Source organism: Pimephales promelas, chromosome 4, assembly GCF_988280905.1.
Source record: "Pimephales promelas chromosome 4, fPimPro1.hap1.1, whole genome shotgun sequence".
In the NCBI taxonomy this organism is placed as follows: domain Eukaryota; kingdom Metazoa; phylum Chordata; class Actinopteri; order Cypriniformes; family Leuciscidae; genus Pimephales; species Pimephales promelas.
Genome location: NC_142772.1, coordinates 30,860,485 through 30,880,918, shown reverse-complemented (window position 1 = coordinate 30,880,918; position 20,434 = coordinate 30,860,485). Strand labels below are relative to the sequence as shown.

General features: G+C 38.8%; 1 protein-coding gene across 2 annotated transcripts; it reads left to right on the top strand.

The window, feature by feature from the left end:
- The first annotated feature begins 2,476 nt into the window (after positions 1–2,476).
- Positions 2,477–15,115, top strand: enc1 (ectodermal-neural cortex 1). 2 transcript variants are annotated; one of them, XM_039650074.2, is made up of 4 exons: positions 2,477–2,809; positions 4,000–4,299; positions 4,807–6,331; positions 11,461–15,115. In XM_039650074.2, exons 2-3 carry the CDS (start codon positions 4,006–4,008, stop codon positions 6,286–6,288), a joined length of 1,776 nt encoding a protein of 591 aa, XP_039506008.1. In that variant the 5' UTR covers positions 2,477–2,809; positions 4,000–4,005; the 3' UTR covers positions 6,289–6,331; positions 11,461–15,115. The 2 variants fall into 2 exon arrangements, with proteins under 2 accessions (XP_039506008.1, XP_088986387.1); XM_089130261.1 differs by lacking the exon at positions 2,477–2,809 and adding an exon at positions 3,443–3,836.
- Positions 15,116–20,434: the final 5,319 nt, after the last annotated feature.

The following is a 20,434-nucleotide window of genomic DNA, read 5'->3' as shown; positions in this document are numbered from 1 at the left end:
TTCCTTGTTAGTTCTCTAGAAGTTTAAGTTGGCTAGAAAAAAAATAGTATTTTATAAAATATTTAGATTTAGTATTAGTATAAATGAGTAGGGCTATTTTGCTAAATATGTGCACTGTATTTCTTATTTTTTTATTTTGTTTTACTTATATCATTAAAATATTATAACGTTGTTGTAATAAAAACTGCATTAGCCTATTTACCTGAGAGCTGTGACTTTGTTCCATATCAAAAGTAACCTCTGTCTAGTCTGTCGGTGTCAGTGTTCCTCTTTGCTTCGTGATTTTTTTCTCTGCGTGAGAAAATGCATGTGTGGCGAGAGCGCGTGTGAAAAGGGTTAATTGTGTGAACAGGGACAGATTATGACTTGTAAAGGCCCTGGGGCCAGGTATCTCCAGGTTATTATAAAAAACGCATTATATTTGATTTGTTAATTTTAACCTTTAATATAATACCAACTCTCTGTAGCCTTACATTAGTGAGAGATGTGTCCTTGAGAAAAAACTAACATGTAGCTTTATAAGGTAGCCTACCTGATATTTATCCAAATGAACTGATGTAAACATTGTTTAATGTTGTTACTAAACTTAATGAAGTTGTTTGGTCAGCAAATGTTTTGAGAATCACAATACACTTACTCTCAATTATTGTGATTTTTTTTTTTTTTTTTTTTTTTTTTTACAATCCTTTCTAATGATTCTATTCATAGGCTGCCTGCTAAAATGGGTTTGAGCTCTTTTCTGAACTCTAAAAATTTAGATTAATGCATTTAACTTTAAGAAACTTCTCTTGCCCCTGGATCTAGAAGAACTAAGGTCCACCCCTCATTAGGGCTGTCACTTTTGAAAACAAATCTAATTCGAACATATATCAAATATCAAGCAATGTACTCAAATATCTACTTTTTTTAATTTAAGCTGCATTTTTTACAGTCTTGCAAACAACTGTATAGAGAAGGGTGTACGTTTTTACTTAGTTCAAATTTAATAACTATGCTAAAACATACTCTAAAACATTGCTCTCTATAGACTCATTTGTGGGATCATTTTATAATTAGGCTATACGACATTACGCAAATGAGGCAAATAAAAAATAGGCAATGTTTAAAAATGTATTCTCACTTTAGGGAAAATGGGCAGTTATAATGTAATAATAAATAGTTATTTTTTCAATAATTTTCACACACAAAAATAAGCTCAAAGAGTGACAATAGTTCTATAGACCAAGATGTAAACAAGACTGGTCCAGAAGCACTTCCTGTTTCAGTTTGTAACTGTTTTCTTTATTTCACATGTAAAGAAAACATCTTAAAGATGTTTGTTTAACTTTTTGATTCAGTTTTAAATGTTCTGTTGGTTGTATTATCCCAGCTTTTTTGTAGTGTTAAAAAACTGAAACAGGAAGTGCTTCTGGACCAGTGTTGTTTACATTTTGTGAAATGGTCTATAAGAGGTTTTGGGGCCTTCATATTCACATAGGGCCCAACAGTAATTCCAGGGAGAGTCCAAGAGCCTTGTTTAAGAGGTCTTGTGTAGGCTATGGGACACATACAGCAATACCTCTGGAATTACAGCATTAATGAACATTTGTTTTCATTGTTAATGGGTTTTCTGAACCAAACTGGATTGCGTAGCCTGAAACCCCAGGGCCTCCCTTGGCTTCTAGTCCATCCCTGTGTGTGAGTCTCGCGGTCAATGGGTGGTATTTGGCACTTTGTATGGTTCCTTACCACTGAACCATCTACCAGACAGTGACACTTCACTATCAGTTTACATATTTCCAATCATTCATTTTGCCATAAATTGCAATAATCCAGTGAGATTTTTGTACAAGGAGTAAATTCGGAGAAGAAACACACTAGGTGCTTGGGGGGCTTTAATCTACCACACTACTGTAAGACCCAAGACCAATCTTGAAACTGTTCATTCAAAATGAATTATGATGCAGACAATGCAAGTGCGCCTTTTGTTCAGCAGGGGTCGACATTGTTCCGTAAATTAAATTTAATAATACCTCTGAAGCAGACAGTCCATGCTCTGAATCTGAACCTTCTAACCAAACGTGTGCATGGAAGTGCATCTCTAACTATTGAGGAACAAAGTTTAGGCTGAACTCCTTGTGCAGTTTAGACTAGATGATTGAACAACAACGCTTTTCACTTGAATACACAGCATTTCCACTTAAGTTGCTATTCATTTGGATAACTTTCACCTCATGCAGCATTCTTAAATTGACGCTTTATGACTGTTTGTTACGAAATTAATAGTATAAATTCGTACAATGATTTTGAACACTTTCACACACAACCCCCCTGGTGATATGCAGCCATAGTATGCAGGCTACTAAAACTTAATTATTCTATTAATGAGCCCCATCAACAATCTCCTTATCTCTGCCAGTTTAGCAGTATTCCTCCCACATTCTCCTAAAGAGCAGTAGCGCTCCGCCTCTCTTTCTTCCTCCTCTAAAAGCTCACACCCCGTCAGCTGTTCACTATAGAGAGAGACCTGCACGCGAGAGCTGCTCTATAACGATACGAGCAAATGTATTTGTGCGCCGCAGTCACAAACATAGAATAAATAGTTTTGTATGTAACTCAGCAACAATATAACAAACTACGTGTAGGCTAATTTCTTACGGTAAAAGCATCTGGATTAAATTACTCTCCATTTGTTTATTTTGTGGTTTATCCACGCGACATCGGACGCTGTTACCAGAGCGCGCAGCGCTGCCAGTATTGTGACTGTCCCTGTCTCGTTGTGGCATGTTCGAGGGCAGACGGAACTGAAATATTCATTGCTCCTGAGCAGGTAAGCATTTTTAATTATTATTTATTTAAAAATGAAACAAAAGTCTGTATTTTCATAAATCTAAATGCACATGCATTCTTTAGTCACTATAGGTTGTCTGATAATTTGAAGATAATTCTTCTTTAATAATAAATATTTTGGTGAGGGTTTCTTTATAACGTGAAAATAAAAATAATAAATCAAGGCTTTATTATAGTTATTATTCATAATAATAATAATAATACTTTTTAAGTTAATGTATAATAATAAATAAAGCAAATAGTGTTGTCTGAGTGATGGCATCTGTCATCATTCAAAATTAGATTTCTATTGGCACAGATATGTATTTAAACGCCGTTTTTCATAGAATTTACTTGTTATAACACTTTATTTGTAAGTTATTTAGTGGTTGTTTATGTTTTATGTATACAGTCATTCACATTGCTAGTTTTCAGTGCTGTGTTGCAAAATAATTAATGGCCAATGTCAGCACCGGGTTTCTGGCTCTTGTACTTCACAGCTGTGGCCAATTTAAATGGGTTATTGGACTGTATCAGGTGTGATACATCACCATTCCTTTTGTGTCCTTAATGTATTTAGTTCAGTTCAGAACTACATTTTGCCTCTGCACAACATTAGCAGGAACACAATTAAATTCTCCCCGGAGGGATGTTGACAGCCGGCAGGGACCAGGGGGCGTGTATCGGTTACATGGAAATTCAGACTGATTGGATTTGAATGTGCACCATATAGGCTACCAGATGGCAGTCGGTGACACTGACACACTTAGTGTTGATTCTGTGGCTGGTGTTCAAATCTTTGTTCGCTATTCCACAGTAAATTTCAGGCAGTGGTGTTTACTTCTGAAAGTTTTTTTTCCCCCCCTTAAGTTTCCCCTCCTTATCCATCCGCCTTTGAACACCTGGTAATGATTAGACTCCCTTTCATTTGTTCACATTCCAGTCGGCTAGACATCAGAGAGGCTTCCAGTTGTTTTTTTATGTTGTGTTTGCAGAATTACATCATCTTTCTCTTCCTTCATATTGAGGTTTGACATGCTCTTTGAGTGCTTTGCTGATATTGATCATATCACTGTTCAAAACTATGTCAGTCAACTTCTGAAACGGTTTAAATACCTCGATATAAAGCCCAGCAGTATGCTAGTTTTGTCAATGGAAGTATGGAATGATTTCTCTCTTTTTTTGTTTCAGGATTCAATGAAAATGTCTGTCTGTGTCCACGAGAACCGCAAGTCTCGTGCCAGCACGGGCTCTATGAACATCTACCTGTTCCACAAGTCCTCGTACGCAGACAGCGTGCTGATGCACCTGAATGCTCTTCGTCAGCAGAGACTCTTCACGGATGTTCTGCTCCATGCTGGAAACCGCTCTTTCCCATGCCACAGGGCTGTGCTGGCCGCTTGCAGCCGCTACTTTGAAGCAATGTTTAGCGGAGGGCTGAGAGAAAGTCAGGACAGTGAAGTGGACTTCAGGGATTCCATTCATCCAGAGGTATTGTTGTAATATTTAAAATTGTATTGCTAGTCCAAGTGTGTTGAAGTGATAGTTCATTCAAAAATGAAATTATAATGTCATCTGTATGGCTGTATGGCAATCTGTATGGCTTTCTTCTGTGGAACACAAAAGTTGTGAGTCAGCAGGGTCCATTATTTTCTGGTTACTTTCATTGTAGGACAAAACCATTAAAACACTGTTAAAAATATAATCCTTTGTGTTTTATAAAGGTTTGAAATGCATGAGGGTTAGTAAATGACAAAATATTTGGGGGGGGGGGGGGGGGTGTCTTTAAATTGTACGCTTCTCAAAGTTACATCATATGATTGATTGTAGAGTTCTGAAACCTTGGATAACCTCTGGGTTTGAATATCAGACTTGCTTTTGCAGAACAATAGCTTGATGGGTTTCAAGTAGCCTAACTCATGTTGCAGTAGTTAGACTGCAACAAAATGAGAGGTTATCACTTTTAGGTTAACTTTGTTTTTACTCCGCATTGTCAAGGTATTGGAGCTCCTTTTGGACTACGCCTACTCGTCAAGAGTAATAATAAACGAGGAGAATGCGGAGTCTCTCCTTGAGGCCGGTGACATGCTGGAGTTTCAGGACATTCGTGATGCCTGTGCCGAGTTCCTGGAGAAGAACCTCCATCCATCCAATTGCTTGGGCATGCTGCTGCTTTCGGATGCTCACCAGTGCACCCAGCTGTTTCAGCTGTCCTGGAGCATGTGTCTCAGTAACTTCCCGGCTATCTGCAAGACTGAGGAGTTTCTCCAGCTGCCCAAGGACATGCTGGTCCAACTGCTGGCACACGAAGAGCTTGAAACCGAGGACGAGCGTCTGGTCTACGAGTCCGCTCTCAACTGGGTGAACTACGACCTTGAGGGCAGGCACTGTCATCTTCCGGAGCTGCTCCGTACCGTCCGTCTGGCTCTACTGCCTGCCATCTTCCTTATGGAGAACGTCTCTACGGAAGAGCTCATCATCGCACAGGCTAAAAGCAAAGAGCTGGTAGACGAGGCCATCCGCTGCAAACTGCGCATCTTGCAAAACGACGGCGTCGTCAACAGTCCTTGCGCCCGGCCCCGCAAGACCAGTCATGCCCTTTTCTTGCTGGGCGGCCCCACGTTTATGTGCGACAAGCTCTACCTGGTGGACCAGAAGGCCAAAGAGATCATTCCAAAGGCCGACATCCCCAGCCCACGAAAAGAGTTCAGCGCCTGTGCCATCGGCTGCAAAGTGTACGTGACAGGTGGCCGGGGCTCTGAGAACGGTGTGTCTAAGGACGTTTGGGTGTACGATACATTACAGGAGGAATGGTCTAAAGCGGCTCCAATGCTGATAGCGCGTTTTGGTCACGGTTCCGCTGAGTTACGCCACTGCCTGTATGTTGTCGGAGGTCACACAGCTGCCACTGGCTGTCTGCCTGCATCGCCATCTGTGTCCTTGAAGCAGGTAGAGCAGTTTGACCCAGTTGCTAATAAGTGGAGCATGGTGGCACCACTGCGAGAAGGAGTTAGTAATGCAGCTGTGGTCAGCGTAAAGCTTAAGTTGTTTGCCTTCGGAGGGACGAGTGTGGCCCATGACAAGCTGCCCAAAGTTCAGTGCTACGATCCCTCAGAAAATCGCTGGACTGTCCCGGCGTCCTGCCCGCAGCCGTGGCGCTACACTGCAGCTGCTGTTCTCGGCAACCAGATCTTTGTAATGGGGGGCGACACCGAATTCTCTGCTTGCTCTGCCTACAAATTCAGCAGTGAGACTTATCAGTGGACTAAAGTTGGAGATGTTACAGCGAAACGAATGAGCTGCCAGGCGGTGGCCTCTGGAAACAAACTTTATGTGGTGGGTGGCTACTTTGGTACACAGCGTTGTAAAACCCTGGATTGCTATGACCCTACGCTCGATGCCTGGAACAGCATCACTACCGTACCTTATTCCTTAATCCCCACTGCCTTCGTCAGCACCTGGAAACACCTCCCAGCCTGAAGCACTCCTGTACTTCCTTCTGTGACCCTACTGTTCCTATGAGGTAGGTTGTAAATCTAAAAACAGAATTACCAGACTTGTAAAAAAATGAAATGCAATACGTAGCGGAACCATACCAGTAATCACTATTGTTAGTCTTTTAAAACAAATAATTTAATCTCACCATCAAATGCAATATTCATCAAATATAAAAATCCATTCATATATTTTATTGTAAATCAAAGTTGTGATGCCTAAATTAATTTAAAATTTGTAATCATTATTATTTTACAGTAGACTAAAATAACTATGTAAAATAGTGTATCATTTTAATATGTGCCATGAAACTCTAGGGAATTTCAGAGGAAGTGTCAATGTCCCTAATTAACAATGGGCTGGATGAATCTCATTAAACATATTCAAATAATATTTATTCATTTTCACTGAACTTAACGTCCAACTGTTGTGGTTGGCATGCACATTACCCTCTTTCTAAGCGTACTGACACTGAAAAAGTCCTGTGTACAAGGTTACATGGCTCTTTGTTTGTTGATATGCCCACTACATTTGGATATAGTGATTTCATTTATCCACCATGATCTGGATTGTGCATACTTTGACAAAGAACCTTATTAAAATCAGTGGCAAATTTAGTATTGATTGACAGAGCAATTAGACTTTGTTAGGAGTCAGAGAGGAAAAGAATGGGAAGGCAGCATGCTTTTAATATCAACCTGGTCAACTCTGCTCATATGTGCAATCAGATATATTTATTTCTATCTGTCAGCTCCCTGGTGCTTTCTGAATTATTTCTCTTTTCTTGTCTGATGTTCTTTTCAGTTTTCCTTTTTTTCTGTGAAGAGATTCTTCTGTCATATGTAGGTGTGACGATCTCAACGTTTCGCTTTAATCGAGAACTTTCAAAGCTGGTGCACTAAAGGATGTTTTATAATGGGTTGCTACAGATGTCACGTCTCCTGAGAGTCCATAAAAAATCTAGCTGTTAAGCATTGGGCCTTTCTCAGTCTCCAGGAAAACAGGCTTTGGTCACAGCAGGACTGCATCAGAAAAGGGGATCAGGCTTTCCAGTATCTACCTCTCAGCAGTGATATGCCCACTGATGCAGTGTTTGTGTGCTCTCTCTGGTCTGGCTGATACGAAGGCTTTGCTGTATCTGATCAGTCTCCAGTCTGGGAGAGGGAGGGAGATAAAAAAAAAAAGAGATCCTTGCTTGAGAGAATTCAGAACCTTCATCTTTGAGCTGGAGATTCAAGCTTCACCCACCTACCATAGAAAGATGCTAGACTACACCTGAATTTTAATGTGCGTGTGGGCACATTCAAATCTTCATGTAAAATTTAGATCCAAAGTAAAACTGTGTGTTTGTGTGCATCTGTTTTGAGAAGGCAGCTTGCGGTAGGGCTGAATGAGTTATGAGCGTGCAGTGAGGGGCGTTGCACCGAGGGTAATTGAAGCAGAATAGAAGACTTTTATTGTTCCTGAGGGGGAAATTTGTCTAAGGGTGGAGGAAGTAGGGTGAATTAAGAAGGAGGGAGGGCTTTGAGAAAGGGCAGAGAAAGTAATGGTGAGGTGTTGTGTATTTGGATGAGCAGTGTGTTGACAACATGGAGCAAGCATGCATTAAGTCTGAACAACAGTTCAGTAACTATGCAGTTTTTTCACAATGGACTGTTATATTTTTGAGTTAGAGTCTTTATCTTTTTTTTGGCACAATGCATAATCAAATGTATGAATGATTAAATACATATTGTTCATCACTGCTCTCTCTCTCTGATTAAAGGTGATGTCACATTTACCTTTTTTTTATTTTATTTTTTTATTATTTATTTTATTTTTTTTGGTGAATTTATCCAGGAAATCCAGTCAATCCAGTCAATCCAGCCAATCCAGCCAATTTTGCATAAGGGAACATTTTCCCCACACAGATTTCGCCAGATTGACCAAAAGAAATGAATGATGTCTATCGCAATTTTGCTAATGTGACCACACCTTAATGTGTGTACATGCTGGATGAAGCAGAGCTACAATCGCATTATCTTGGTAGTTCAATGACACCAAGTCGGACTGAGGTGTGTATGTGACTAAAACAAATTAATTGCTGTAATCTGATGGATATGCATGTGAGCTTACTTGTACCTTTGTGCTGGTTTAATCAAGTTTCATTTAAACGAATTTAGTCAATGTACACTGATAAAAGTGTGTGGCAAAACAAAAATGAATTCAATAGATTCATAACTGTCGTGGGAGATCAGACATCAGCTTAATCCCACGCTGTTGTTGATTCAAATGATTTTTTTTTTTAAATCGGAAATCATGGCGTGACTCATGCATGTTTTACTCTGAAGCGAAGCAATCTATACAAGTGAGTGAGATCAGGTAAATCTAATGAGTCATATAGCTGTTTTCCATAAAGGGTTTGGGTTCTGTTAATTGTCATGTTGCGTTGTGCTAAAATCCTTGTAACTCACATTGTGATGTGAGTTGGAGGGCAAAACTGAAATCAAACTGGATGTATATAGGTTATGAGTATTTCATTGAAAACAAAGGACAACAGATAGACAATTTTTTTCATATTTTATCAGAACATTTTCAAAAAGAGTCAGACATTGTGCAAAAGAAAGAGACAAAACAAAAAAAGAGTTTTCTTTACTCTCTGAATGAAAGCACCAAACAATACAAAGATTTATCTCTGCCTCAATGAAATTAATATTTTATACAGTAATTTCTTCTCTGCCATGGAAGGTGCACTGAGAACAGAATAACCCCTAAATCCTGACAGTCAACCAAACAAGACAGTAGACTAAACAAGCTCTACACCAACTTAACTTCCTCCCCAATGAAAAACACTCATTCCAGTCCTGACCCTTTGGTGCTGGTCATTTAGCTTTGCTTTTAAAGTCTCTGTGACTTTGTGTGCCTGTGAAATGCTGCCCACCTCGGCAGGGCAGTTAATTTCAAAGTGGTGGTCCGTCCTTTTGTTCACTGAGCCATTCCAATGCATTTAAAAGACCATGAAGTGTTCTAAGCAAGCTTCCTCCCTACTAACAATGAGGAGCCTCACTGCTGGCCAGAGGAGTGGGAGGAGAGAGAAGACAGAGATGAGGGGGAGGACTGGATAAGGGAGGGTAAACAAAGATTTTCAGTCTTGCTGTTTCGTTCTCTCTGACTGGCTATGTTTTCTCACACTCAAAACTCCTGCTATCTCTCTCCCATGAGAATGCATCTGGTTACAAAGATTCTCCCTTTTCCTACATGCATAGACGCACTGCTCTCTGTATCCCTTATCTTTTCCCTCTCTCTGTATCCCCCCCAATTCAAACTCAATCTTCAACACTTTGGAAAGAGGATCAATGATATGGAATTATTTTTGTCAATCTTTCAAAATCTAAGTCATTGTTTTAATTAAAAGAAAAATATAAGAAGACTGAATGTCAATATTTGACCTCTTTTAAATGTAGTAAATGTTGCACTACTTTTGGGGGGAATTTTATAATTCTTTACAGAATTGTAAAATTCTGTACAAGGTAATATTTTAAATATTATTACAATTGAAAATAACTTTTCTAGTTTACGATGCAATTTTATTCCTGTGAATTTCAGTGTCATGCGATTCTTCAGAAATCATTCTAATGCTGATTTATGGTGCGTTCACGTGCTATGGTAATTATGGTAAATGCCAAAAGCTGACATGGAAAATGCACATGAACACCCCCTCATGAGGTATTTTCCACTGGGCAACTCGTAGAATACTTTGATGCTCGAGTTGCCGAGATGAGATAACCTTTGACCTTTTCTTTCTCGCAACGAGAGTCGTGAATGGAAAAATATGTACTATTCATGATCTAGAAAATATATATAAACAGCATATTATTTACCATTTGAGTTTTGATAAATCATTTTCTTGCTGTAGCAGATGACTTAAGCAATCTAAAATAATTTTGACGATATAACAGGTCTGGATCGCCATCTTTTTACCACATTACGACAACAAAAGCACCTGAACGCAACACACTGGTAAATACCAGTTCACAAGTGGGAAAATATCATATTTTCCATAGCATGTGAATGCACCATTAGTGCGCAACAAACATTTATAATTATTATCAATGTTGAAAACGGTTATGCTGCCAAATTTTTTGGGTGGAGACCCCGCAAAGAAAGATTGAAAGGACAGGTACAGGCTAGAGACAGAAAATATCACTCGCTCAGTATAAAAACAACAGTCATCAATGGAAATCATTCACCATGGTAAAAGTGAAGCGCGTGTGTGTGTGTTTATGCCATGCTTGAGTTGGTCATTAGACTAAGCTGTGTTCATTCACCGTCAGCTTCATGCTGCTTAGATGAAGTGCCATGGTTCATTGAACATTTTGTCTTCAAAAACAGCTCTGTAGAATCTACACCCGGCCAGCCCTGGGATCGATGGAGGGATGGATTTGGTTTTGCCCCCTTCTAGTCTCTTTGGGCTTCTGTTTTAATTGGCAAGCGTTTCTTCTGTAACTGCAGGGCTCTGTTGCCTTTTATTGTCATTTATATGACCCATGCTTAACTTAAAACAAGAAAGTGGGATTTGGGAAGGAAAAGAGAGGGAGAATGCATGCTAACGACTTCATTTTGATGCTCTGGGCGACTTTTGCTTTCAAATGATCACCTTCACTGTGTTTTTTCTCTTATTTCGAGATGGAAACCCTGAGAGAAAAAAGAATACGTGACTCAAGAATAGATATTGGCTTTTGCAGAAGCTTAAGGCTGTAAAACGCAAAAAAATGGAAAAATCGCATTTGGTGCACCAATAGACAGAAGAGGAAGCTTTTGTTGCACTACATTTAGTTGTGATCTAGGTTCCTAAATGCTTCTTTCTTAACTTGATACCACCAATGATGTGACTGAATGCAGACAGTGTGTAATTTCTTTTGGGTTTTATCTGCTGCTGAACAGATGTGAGGGTCTGACTTGTCGTCTCCTTTTGTTTTTTTCCTTGAGGGGGGGAAAAAGAAACGATCAAAAATAAAAGTCAATGTTGGAATTATGTTTATGAGATGTTATTATTTTCTGAAATGCGTAAATGTGAAGTTTTCTGTGTTATTTTTTTCAAAAGTAGCATAATGAGAGAGAAAAAAACTCAATAGAAATATACATTTCTAATGTTTTTGTTGTCTTTTCTTTCCACAGAGTTCCTTGTGTCCTTGTCGTTATTGTCTACTGGATTCTAACTGTGAAGAAACGCTATAACCCTCCTGTGCAATTTTACAAAAAGACTTTCTCCCATAAGAGCTAAGTATTGTGCACGAAGTCCAGTCACAAAGCCTTTTTCTGCTGCAAGTTCGCTCAACTTCTGCTTGGAAGTTTTAAGAACTTTGTGATGTCGTATCCAACATTTTGTTGATTATTAAAGTATCAGAACATGGGCTTCACAGTGAAAACCAAAAGAGCTGCGATGCATCCTGAAAGCCCAGTCTGCTTCCATCATAAACAGCATAATCATCACTTTCGTCCCCCCACGTTGGTGTACTCTGATTGTTTTTTGGGGTTTTTTTATGTACAATGCTGATGCCATACAAGCTAAAATAGACCCGTATGCCTGTCTTAATTTCTATACTGCATGAAGGATGAGTGGAAGTTTTTGATTGGGAAGATCGGCAGGAGTCTCAACGCATGATTGCAGCAGATGTTAAGATACTCCAGGAAAAGTACCTCACATCCTGATATGTATATACCTTTTCTTCTCCCATGGTGATGTTAAATTGAACTTGCTCAAAAGGAGAGACACTGAGGTGGGCTAAACGTAATATTTTGCTGGTTTAAAGAATAAAAAGGACAGAAGGAAACATGAGAGCCTTTTTTTACGTATTTGTCCTTCACACGTCTGTACAAGAAGGACAGACTGATGCTGAACTGTTCCTGTTGAACAAACCTTTGCAGCTTGGTGTGAAAATAGACATGGGCACAGTGTGTCCCAAGGTACACGCGTAAGCTGTGCATATGTGACTGAGCGCGGAAGAGGCATGTCCCAGCATGTTAGTCTGAACGAGAGTCCATTTGACCCCGATCATACCCCCAACCCCTCCAAAATAAACACCCGACAAACAGCGTGAGCATGCCCTCTCAGAAACCAACAACAAACACTATCCTTCCAGCTTGTGATCACTGACCGACTCGAATTTCAAGATTCTCCTGCACAAAACTCGAATTGTGCGAGACACTTCTGCTTCACTGTTTTCGCCTGTACTATTCTAAGCACATACAGTCACGGTAAACGTGAATGACAGAAGGAGAGAGAGAAAATGTGAGAGCCATTTCGTCACCCTGTGAGGGAATGCAGTCTCTATGGCAACAACAACTAAACTGTAAAAAAAAAAAAAAAAAAAAAAAAGACGATAACGAGAAAAGTGCAAGAAACTGGTTGCCTGGCTTAAATATTTCACTGTCTATTAATAGTCTTAATTTTATGAGGGTTTTTTAAAGCTTTTGGTTTTCCATTGTGTATCATTTCTATTTATTTTATTTTTTTATTTATTTTTTTGGCTTGCATACATGTTTGGATGTATAGAAGTTAACAGGTTTTTGTCCCACGCATGGCCCAAAACGCTCGGTGTTCCTGCTGCTTTTTTGCACATATACGTAAAGTAATTTTGACTGAGCAGTTGGAATTTGTAGTGGTCAGCGAACGCTTGAGCCTCTTGCTCATCTGATCAAAAACAGGGAGGCTTGGAGGGTCAAAGGTTTTTGACAGGATAAGAATGGGCCGAATGATGTCACAGCCTCAGATTACCCTGGGTGCAAGTGGGCAGGTCAGCAGATGGGGGAGTGGGAAAGTGTTTTCGAGAGATTAGGGGACGGCAAGGAAAATTCTTCAAACTGGGTTGGCAGTTCACCCAAAAATGAAAATTGTCACGTCAGATAAGATTTAGAATTGTCATTTTTGGGTGAACTATCCAGATTCTTTAAATGATTTAATTGAAGTTAAACACCATTTGTTCTTAAATCACAGATCAAGAATCCATCTGGTTGTAATGGTGCACAGACCTGCATCAACTTCTGTTTTATACAGAATAATTGGACATCAAACCACCATTAAAAAGCATTAAGTTTCATCTACTACAACATCAGCATAGTTTAGCAAGTGCTTTCGACCCGTGCTTAGGGACCCCATGCCAAACTCGTTCCAGTATGCAGCCTCTGTTCCCCTGCCTCTCTCAGGTCTGGAGCTCAGGCTGACCCCTTGCGGTCTCTGTGGGCTGCAAGGATCATGTAGAGTCATCTGGGGAATGTGACGTATGCAGCTGCTCTCAGAACAGCTGGAACCGTCACAAGAACGTCGTAACTTTGACTGATCCTTTTGACAGTTCAGCTGTACTGAGAACATTATGATTGGATTAGGAATATGTCGCAGACACCTTGCTGGATCACTCTTAATAATAAACGTAATGCTACAGAAGATCCGGTTTGGGTTCCCCTAAGAACTTTTCAAAGAATTATTTTCTTTTTCTTACACCATGTCTACACTGGACATGAGTGGCGCAACTCGACGTAAGCAAATATAGACCATTGTAAAAAGAGGTGCTGTCTACACTGGATGTGACGTGACAGACAGTAAACCAATGGCTCGTTCTGAACATACTCTGTGCATGTGCACTACTTCCAACAACAGTCCGAATGGATTCAGAAATTGCGCTTTGTTGTAGTCAGTGTAGACAGACTCAAGCTGTTGTGACGCAGTGCCGCATGTAGACAAAAAGTTAGAGTGAAGAACATTTTAATAATCTTATTACCAAAGAACCTTTTGTGCATTGAAACAGTTCAATTGGTGTTAAAATGGTCAAAAAATCCTAGTTGTCACTAAAGAATTTTATTTTAAGAGTGGTTGTTCGTTGCTACAGTTTGTGGCATAACAAAGTTATTATTTAATCAGCCAAATGTAAAGATGATGACCACAATGGTGTAATGATAAAGCTAGATCCCAAGTGTCTGCATAAGGGCACAGACCATAGTGCTTTCACGTCGATGCCAAACGCTTTGCCTGTAGAGATGATCCGTTTCAATCTTCACCGTGGTGCTACATGGTGACTTTTGGGTTGAATAACAACACTGACAGGTTGCTATGTTATAGCTGTTCTACATACTTCAAACTAATCAAATGGCTTTAAATTAATAGAATTTATATATTTTTGTTCAATTGCACAGCTTCAAAATTGAATTGAAATCCATGAGAGAGAAAATGGTAGCAAGGGATTCATGTTCCTCCCATAAACTCTCTCATCTCCTCCAGAAAATTCTTGCTTAAAGTTGCCTTTGGCCTTTAGGGTCTTTGAACCCCCCCCCCCCCCCCCCCTCACTCTTCCAAAATACCTTTTCACAGAACACTGCACACTCTGACCTCCAGCCAATCAGAAAACCCCGTTCTGCCCCCCCTCACATAGCACAGTTGCCACAGCAATGGTCAACAATCATTGCTCCCCTCTCCATTTGAACTGGTAATAGTCGAGTGTTGTTTTTTTTTCTCTCCCTCTTACCTCTTTGCCCTCCCTTCTTCCCCCTGTCTTCCTGCTCAAGTGAAAGATTGATTCAGAAGTGACTCATAAGTCTGTGTGCATTGAGAACTCTTAAACGCTGTATGCCTTCACGAACAGATGCATTGCTAAAACATTGTCAATGTTGGCCTGTACTCATGTTTTTGTGGGTGTCATTTTTCTTTTCATTTCTATATGTAGTGTTATATAATTGTATTATTTTATCTCAACCACTGCGGTTAACATTATTTTGTACAAGTGATTTTTTCACAATGTGAAATTCATGGCTAAATAAAGATAAGAGTTTTTCCTCTTGATGGATTTAAAAGTGTGTTGCATTATTCAGGTTTTTCATAACCAAAACAAAAAACTTTAGTATATGCTTTCTGAAGTTCTTTTTCCATTCTTTTATGCAGAGAAGTAAAGATTTTAATTCCAGGATGGCTTCTTTGGAGCTTATTAAAAACATTTCTCACATATCTGACCAGCTATATGGCAAGCAACACGTTTCTGTTTGAAGTGTTAAATGGGTGTGTGTTTATTAATGGCCCCTATAAATGTACAGAAAAGGCTGAGATCATCGTGTGTGTCTACAAGACAGGAAGTAACAGCCATACGTGACCCATGAGATACTTTCCCTTTTATTCCAGGGTTGCTATGACAACCCTGACCATTATCTGCAACTCTGGCAGCTGATGTGAAGCATGAAAATTTAAGACCTCCAACACATACCTCCTTTTCCTGTCCTCTTGCCATTTTTTGTGGAAGTTCCTCCTACGTTTATTTATCATCCTTTTACTTTGTTCCTTTTATTCAGTAATGAATTTCAAATAAGCACAGTCTATTTTTAATACCATAACCATTTAACTGCCTAGTGTAAGGTACGCTAATGAGCAAACACACACAGTGACACACATTACAAATCTGCTCTTCCTGAGGACAAGAGTGTTTGCATTCCTGTGATAAAGTGACTCGCTTTCAGCAGGTTAAAGTAAGACCAGTTTTACAGGCTCCTGACACATACCTGCACACTATGGCAAGATGATAAGGATGTGCTTAATAGTGCTATTTTCTGATTGGCTATTGTGGAGCCCCTTTCTTTTTTTCTTTCTTTTTTTTTTTTTTGATTGGCTGATAAGTGGCAGGCTTGACAAAACTCTAGGGCAGACACACCTGATTCCTGTCGCTGGTTCCATAGTAAGAGCGGCATGGCCAGAGAAATTTTGGGCGCTGCGGCATTTTAAAAATATTATAAATAGCTTTTTCTGTGTGAGAAATAACATGTGTGACGGGAGTGTGTTACAAAATACTCCAATTACATATCTGCATACATATAACACAGTCGTGTGATATGATGTCCCTCAAGTTCCTGTTGCCAGGCAACATGTCAGTCAGTTCCAGTGAGCTGGCACATGCTCTGTGTTTTCTGCCATAGTAAGAGCCTCCTTAAGATGTCACTGTCTCTCTTGGCCAATAATAGGCCGCTCTATGTGAAATCAGATCCAATCATCAATCAGGTGCAGAGCACCCTGTTATTCAGTCAATGGCTATAATAAAAGTAGCAATATAATGGCAAAACAAGCATCTCTGTATCTTGTGGCATTCTCTAATTACCAACGCTTGTGGAATGTCTTACACCCTTTATCATTTATGAGTGATAATTAGAAAAATCAGTAAAAAAAATATGCATATTTGGCATGCTGTCCAAGGAGAGGACAGCTCTGAGCTTGAACCCAGAGTCCCCCCGTATCTCTGGTTAGGATAGTACCAGGAAAGTGTGAGGAGAAGGATTGGTGGTGTCATGCTGAAAACTGTTGAGGAACATATGGTGAGTCAGCTGCGTATATACAGTAGGCTTATAGGCCTCCTCTTGTGCTGATTGGATAGATCATTTAAATGTGTTCCTCCCGAACTTTGTTAATAAAACATATTTCCATGTGGTTTCGGTACTTTTATGAACTGAACACTATACAACCTCTGAACAGAAGCTACTTTCAAAATATCTATATATGTATCTATAGATTTAAATACATACAAATATATATATATATATATATATATATATATATATATATATATATATATATATAGTATATAATGTATTATCTCATTCACCCAACTAGAAGTTTACGCAACTACGACTTCTGGAAATGTGTAAAGGGTCAAATCCATTAACTTGTTGCTTTTCTGCAGCTCTAACATTTTTTCACCAAAATGATGGTCTGTTTTATCAGCTGTCTATATAGTCACAATGAAATCAAAATGGACAATTTTTTTTTGAATATGAAATATTGCAGCATTTCATTTAAATGTTTTTTTTTCTGTGTTCATCCTTATTATTTTTTAATCAAAATAAATTCCTCTCCCACTTGCACTTTTCTTTGAAGACTTCTTGGTGCGAGGCTTGGACAACCTCGTAACACTCATTATGCTATTTAAATGTTATAATAGAGTTTTGACAAGTTTTGAAATTTTCTCCCAGACTGACTCACTTGTATTGAGGAAGATTAAATCATGCACATCAAAAAATAATAGGCATAGACATAATAGACATAAATATATGTCTCATATTTCTTAATGATGTCGTTTCAAGATAGAAGAAGACTCTTACAAACAAGCATCTATTATTAAATACATGTATTTTCAACATATTCATCTGTATTATCCTACCTCAAAATTTAAATTGAGTAGCCTATATGTGAATTGAACTTGCAATTCACAACCATAAACTGTCTTGCTTCTTTTTTTTTTTTTTTTTTTTTTTGTCTGTCAAAAGAACTCCAGCAAGATAATTGCCAGCTCATTGTAGATTTCATTTCACTTTTGAGAGGAATGGAAATGTTTATTTTCTTTGTAATTTAATTATTAATTGCTTAATAAACAAAAGATTATAAATGTTTCCCCCCATTTTTCTCTCTTTCAATGAGATATTAAGATTTGTATTAAATGTATCCATTGTTACAAAAAAGCTTCTAAAACTCTGCTCACACTGTATTTTTTTGTGAGAACTATGTTAGTATTCTAAGCTAATTTTTATTTTCTCTTTATCATTCATTCATTCATTCATTCATTCATTCATTCATTCATTCATTAGGCTATATATTTCTGGATTTATGTTACTTAGCCTATATGGCCATCCTCCCTAAATGTGTGTTCTGTAGCCAACTCTTTTTTCTTGTTCGAAAAGCCATTTCACTCGGATATGTCACAATATGAAAGGAAAGACAATCGCGAAACGCTTTAATAAGAAGACCTCAATTTTATTTTATTTTTCTTATGGCGTCACGACAGGTAGCCCCGCCCACACCGTCAAACAGACGGGGATTGTTTGTGGATTCTGGAAGATGATATTATATTTCGGATAAGTTGCTACACAAAGAAAATCAAAACATGTCCACTGAAGAATCACGACTGGCATGAAGAGGTAGGCCTATGTTTTTATTTTTACCTGCTGCAGTGAGCTGGAGATCTGTTCTTACTGGCTGTCTTTGATTGTGTTACGCTCCATTTTCGCGATTTTTTGTTGATGTCTTGTCGTCGTCGTTTGTCGCTGCAATCTGGCTGCTGAATTTTGAACCATCTGCAACCGAGGCAGTGTAGTTTGAGTTAGGCCAATTTACAGAGAGCTACAGTAATCCAATTGAGAGGAAATTAGTGCATGAATCACAATTTCAAGGTCTTTACTAGGAAGAACGTTTTTCACTTTTACTATGGGTTGAAGTTGAAAAAAGCTACTCTTTACAACTGCCTTTATATGCTTGACAATTTGGAGAAGAGGATCAAAACAGACTCCAAGATTTTTTGCATGATTGTGTAGGTTGTTATTTAAAGGAACCTAACTGTGTTTTAATGGAATGGTTGGTAGCAGCAGGACCCAGTAGAAGCACTTCGGTTTTATTTCCATTCAGTTGCAAGAGTTTCATAGTTAACTTGTCATTCAGTTCTTGACTTCATTTAAGAATGTGAAGAGATTATCTAATGAATAGTCATTTCCTGGTTTGATTGTAAGATATATGGAGGTTGTCATCATAACAGTGATAAATCATGCTATAATTGTGCAATATTGAGCCTAAAGGTAGCAAGTAGAGGGAAAACAAAAGAGAGTCGAGAATGGATCCCTGTGGAACACCACTAGGGATTGGCGTAGAGAGGGTGAAGTGAATGACCTGATATTTACAGACAGGGTGCTTAAAGGGGTGGTTGATTGCGATTTCACTTTTTTCATTTTAAATAGTGTGTAATGTTGCAGTTGGTGCATGAACAGCAAAGTAGCAGTGCTGAAAGTTTAATGTAAGCAGAGATATCGTCTTTTAAAAATCAGGAAGTTTAATGCCTACAAAAACGACTTGAATGGGACTACAACAGGTTTTAGACGTCACTAACCCATAGATGAACTTCTCAGCTGGCAAAACTCCAGTCATATTTTTCACAACTACAAGTTTATACTCTGAGATTTTCTCATGTCGATTACACTGTGTCTGTGGTGTTCTCTCTGTGTGCCTAAGAAATGTATTGGACTCCAATGGACACGATATTTCCCCAAAATCGGACCAAAAGAAGTTACGGTGACCGACAGGAAAAGATGTCATCGCCTGAGACAACCCGGTCTCACCCCAAGACGTCATATAACTGACGTTTTGGGACGTCTTTTGACCATACGTCAATATTCGCCTTTTTAGGGCCCCCTTAAACGTCGGTAGATGAGGTTATGGGATCCAAACTCTAACCCCATACCTAAACCTAACCCTAAACCTAACCCGTCACCTAACTGACGTTAAAGGTAAAGCGTCAGTTGTATGACGGCCCGGGATCGCCATCTACCGACGTTTAAGGGGGCCCTAAAAAGGCTGATATTGACGTATGGTCAAAATACGTCCCAAAACGTCAGTTATATGACTTTTTGGGATGAGACTGTGTTACCTGAGAACAGCAGAGAGTAGCCAGTTAGGCAGTGAGTTTTCTTTACAAAGATTAATTAAGAAATTATGTTTACTTAATTATTCAGTAAAACGATATGTTATCGCTACTTGTTCATCAGTGTTTTATTCACTGATTTAGCTAACTTCAACATAGTGACGAAACACGCTCCGTAGTATTTTCTCCGTTTAGAGTTACTGTAGAAACATGTTGTGAAACGGATATTTCATGGTGAGAGAAATTGTTAGTTAAATTGCAGGGGTGTTGTGTGTGCTGTGTGAACATAATTGTTATTGTAGTTCTAGACTAAATGTGAGTTGCATTTACTCACCAACTCACCTGCACAAATTCAGTGTTCCTCATGGATAAAAACAGTGAAATGGAAACTCAGAATATATTACATAATAAATTACACAAATGTAATTATTTTATTTCACTCTATTAGCCAATGCATTTGCTCCTGAACTTCGATGATCCAATTCAGCCACACTAATGTGTGTTTATATTGCTGAGGAGTGCTGATCTTTCTTCTCCTGTGCCTTCCTCATTATTTCACTTTTAGTGTGAAAGGGCCTTTACATTTGACAAAGGTAGAACATTTGTGTTTTTGTTATTAAAAAACAGAAAAATAATGCAAAAGTAATGTAACATTACTTTCCATAAAAACTACTTTTTAGGGAGTAACACAATATTGTAACACATTTCTTTTAAAAGTAACT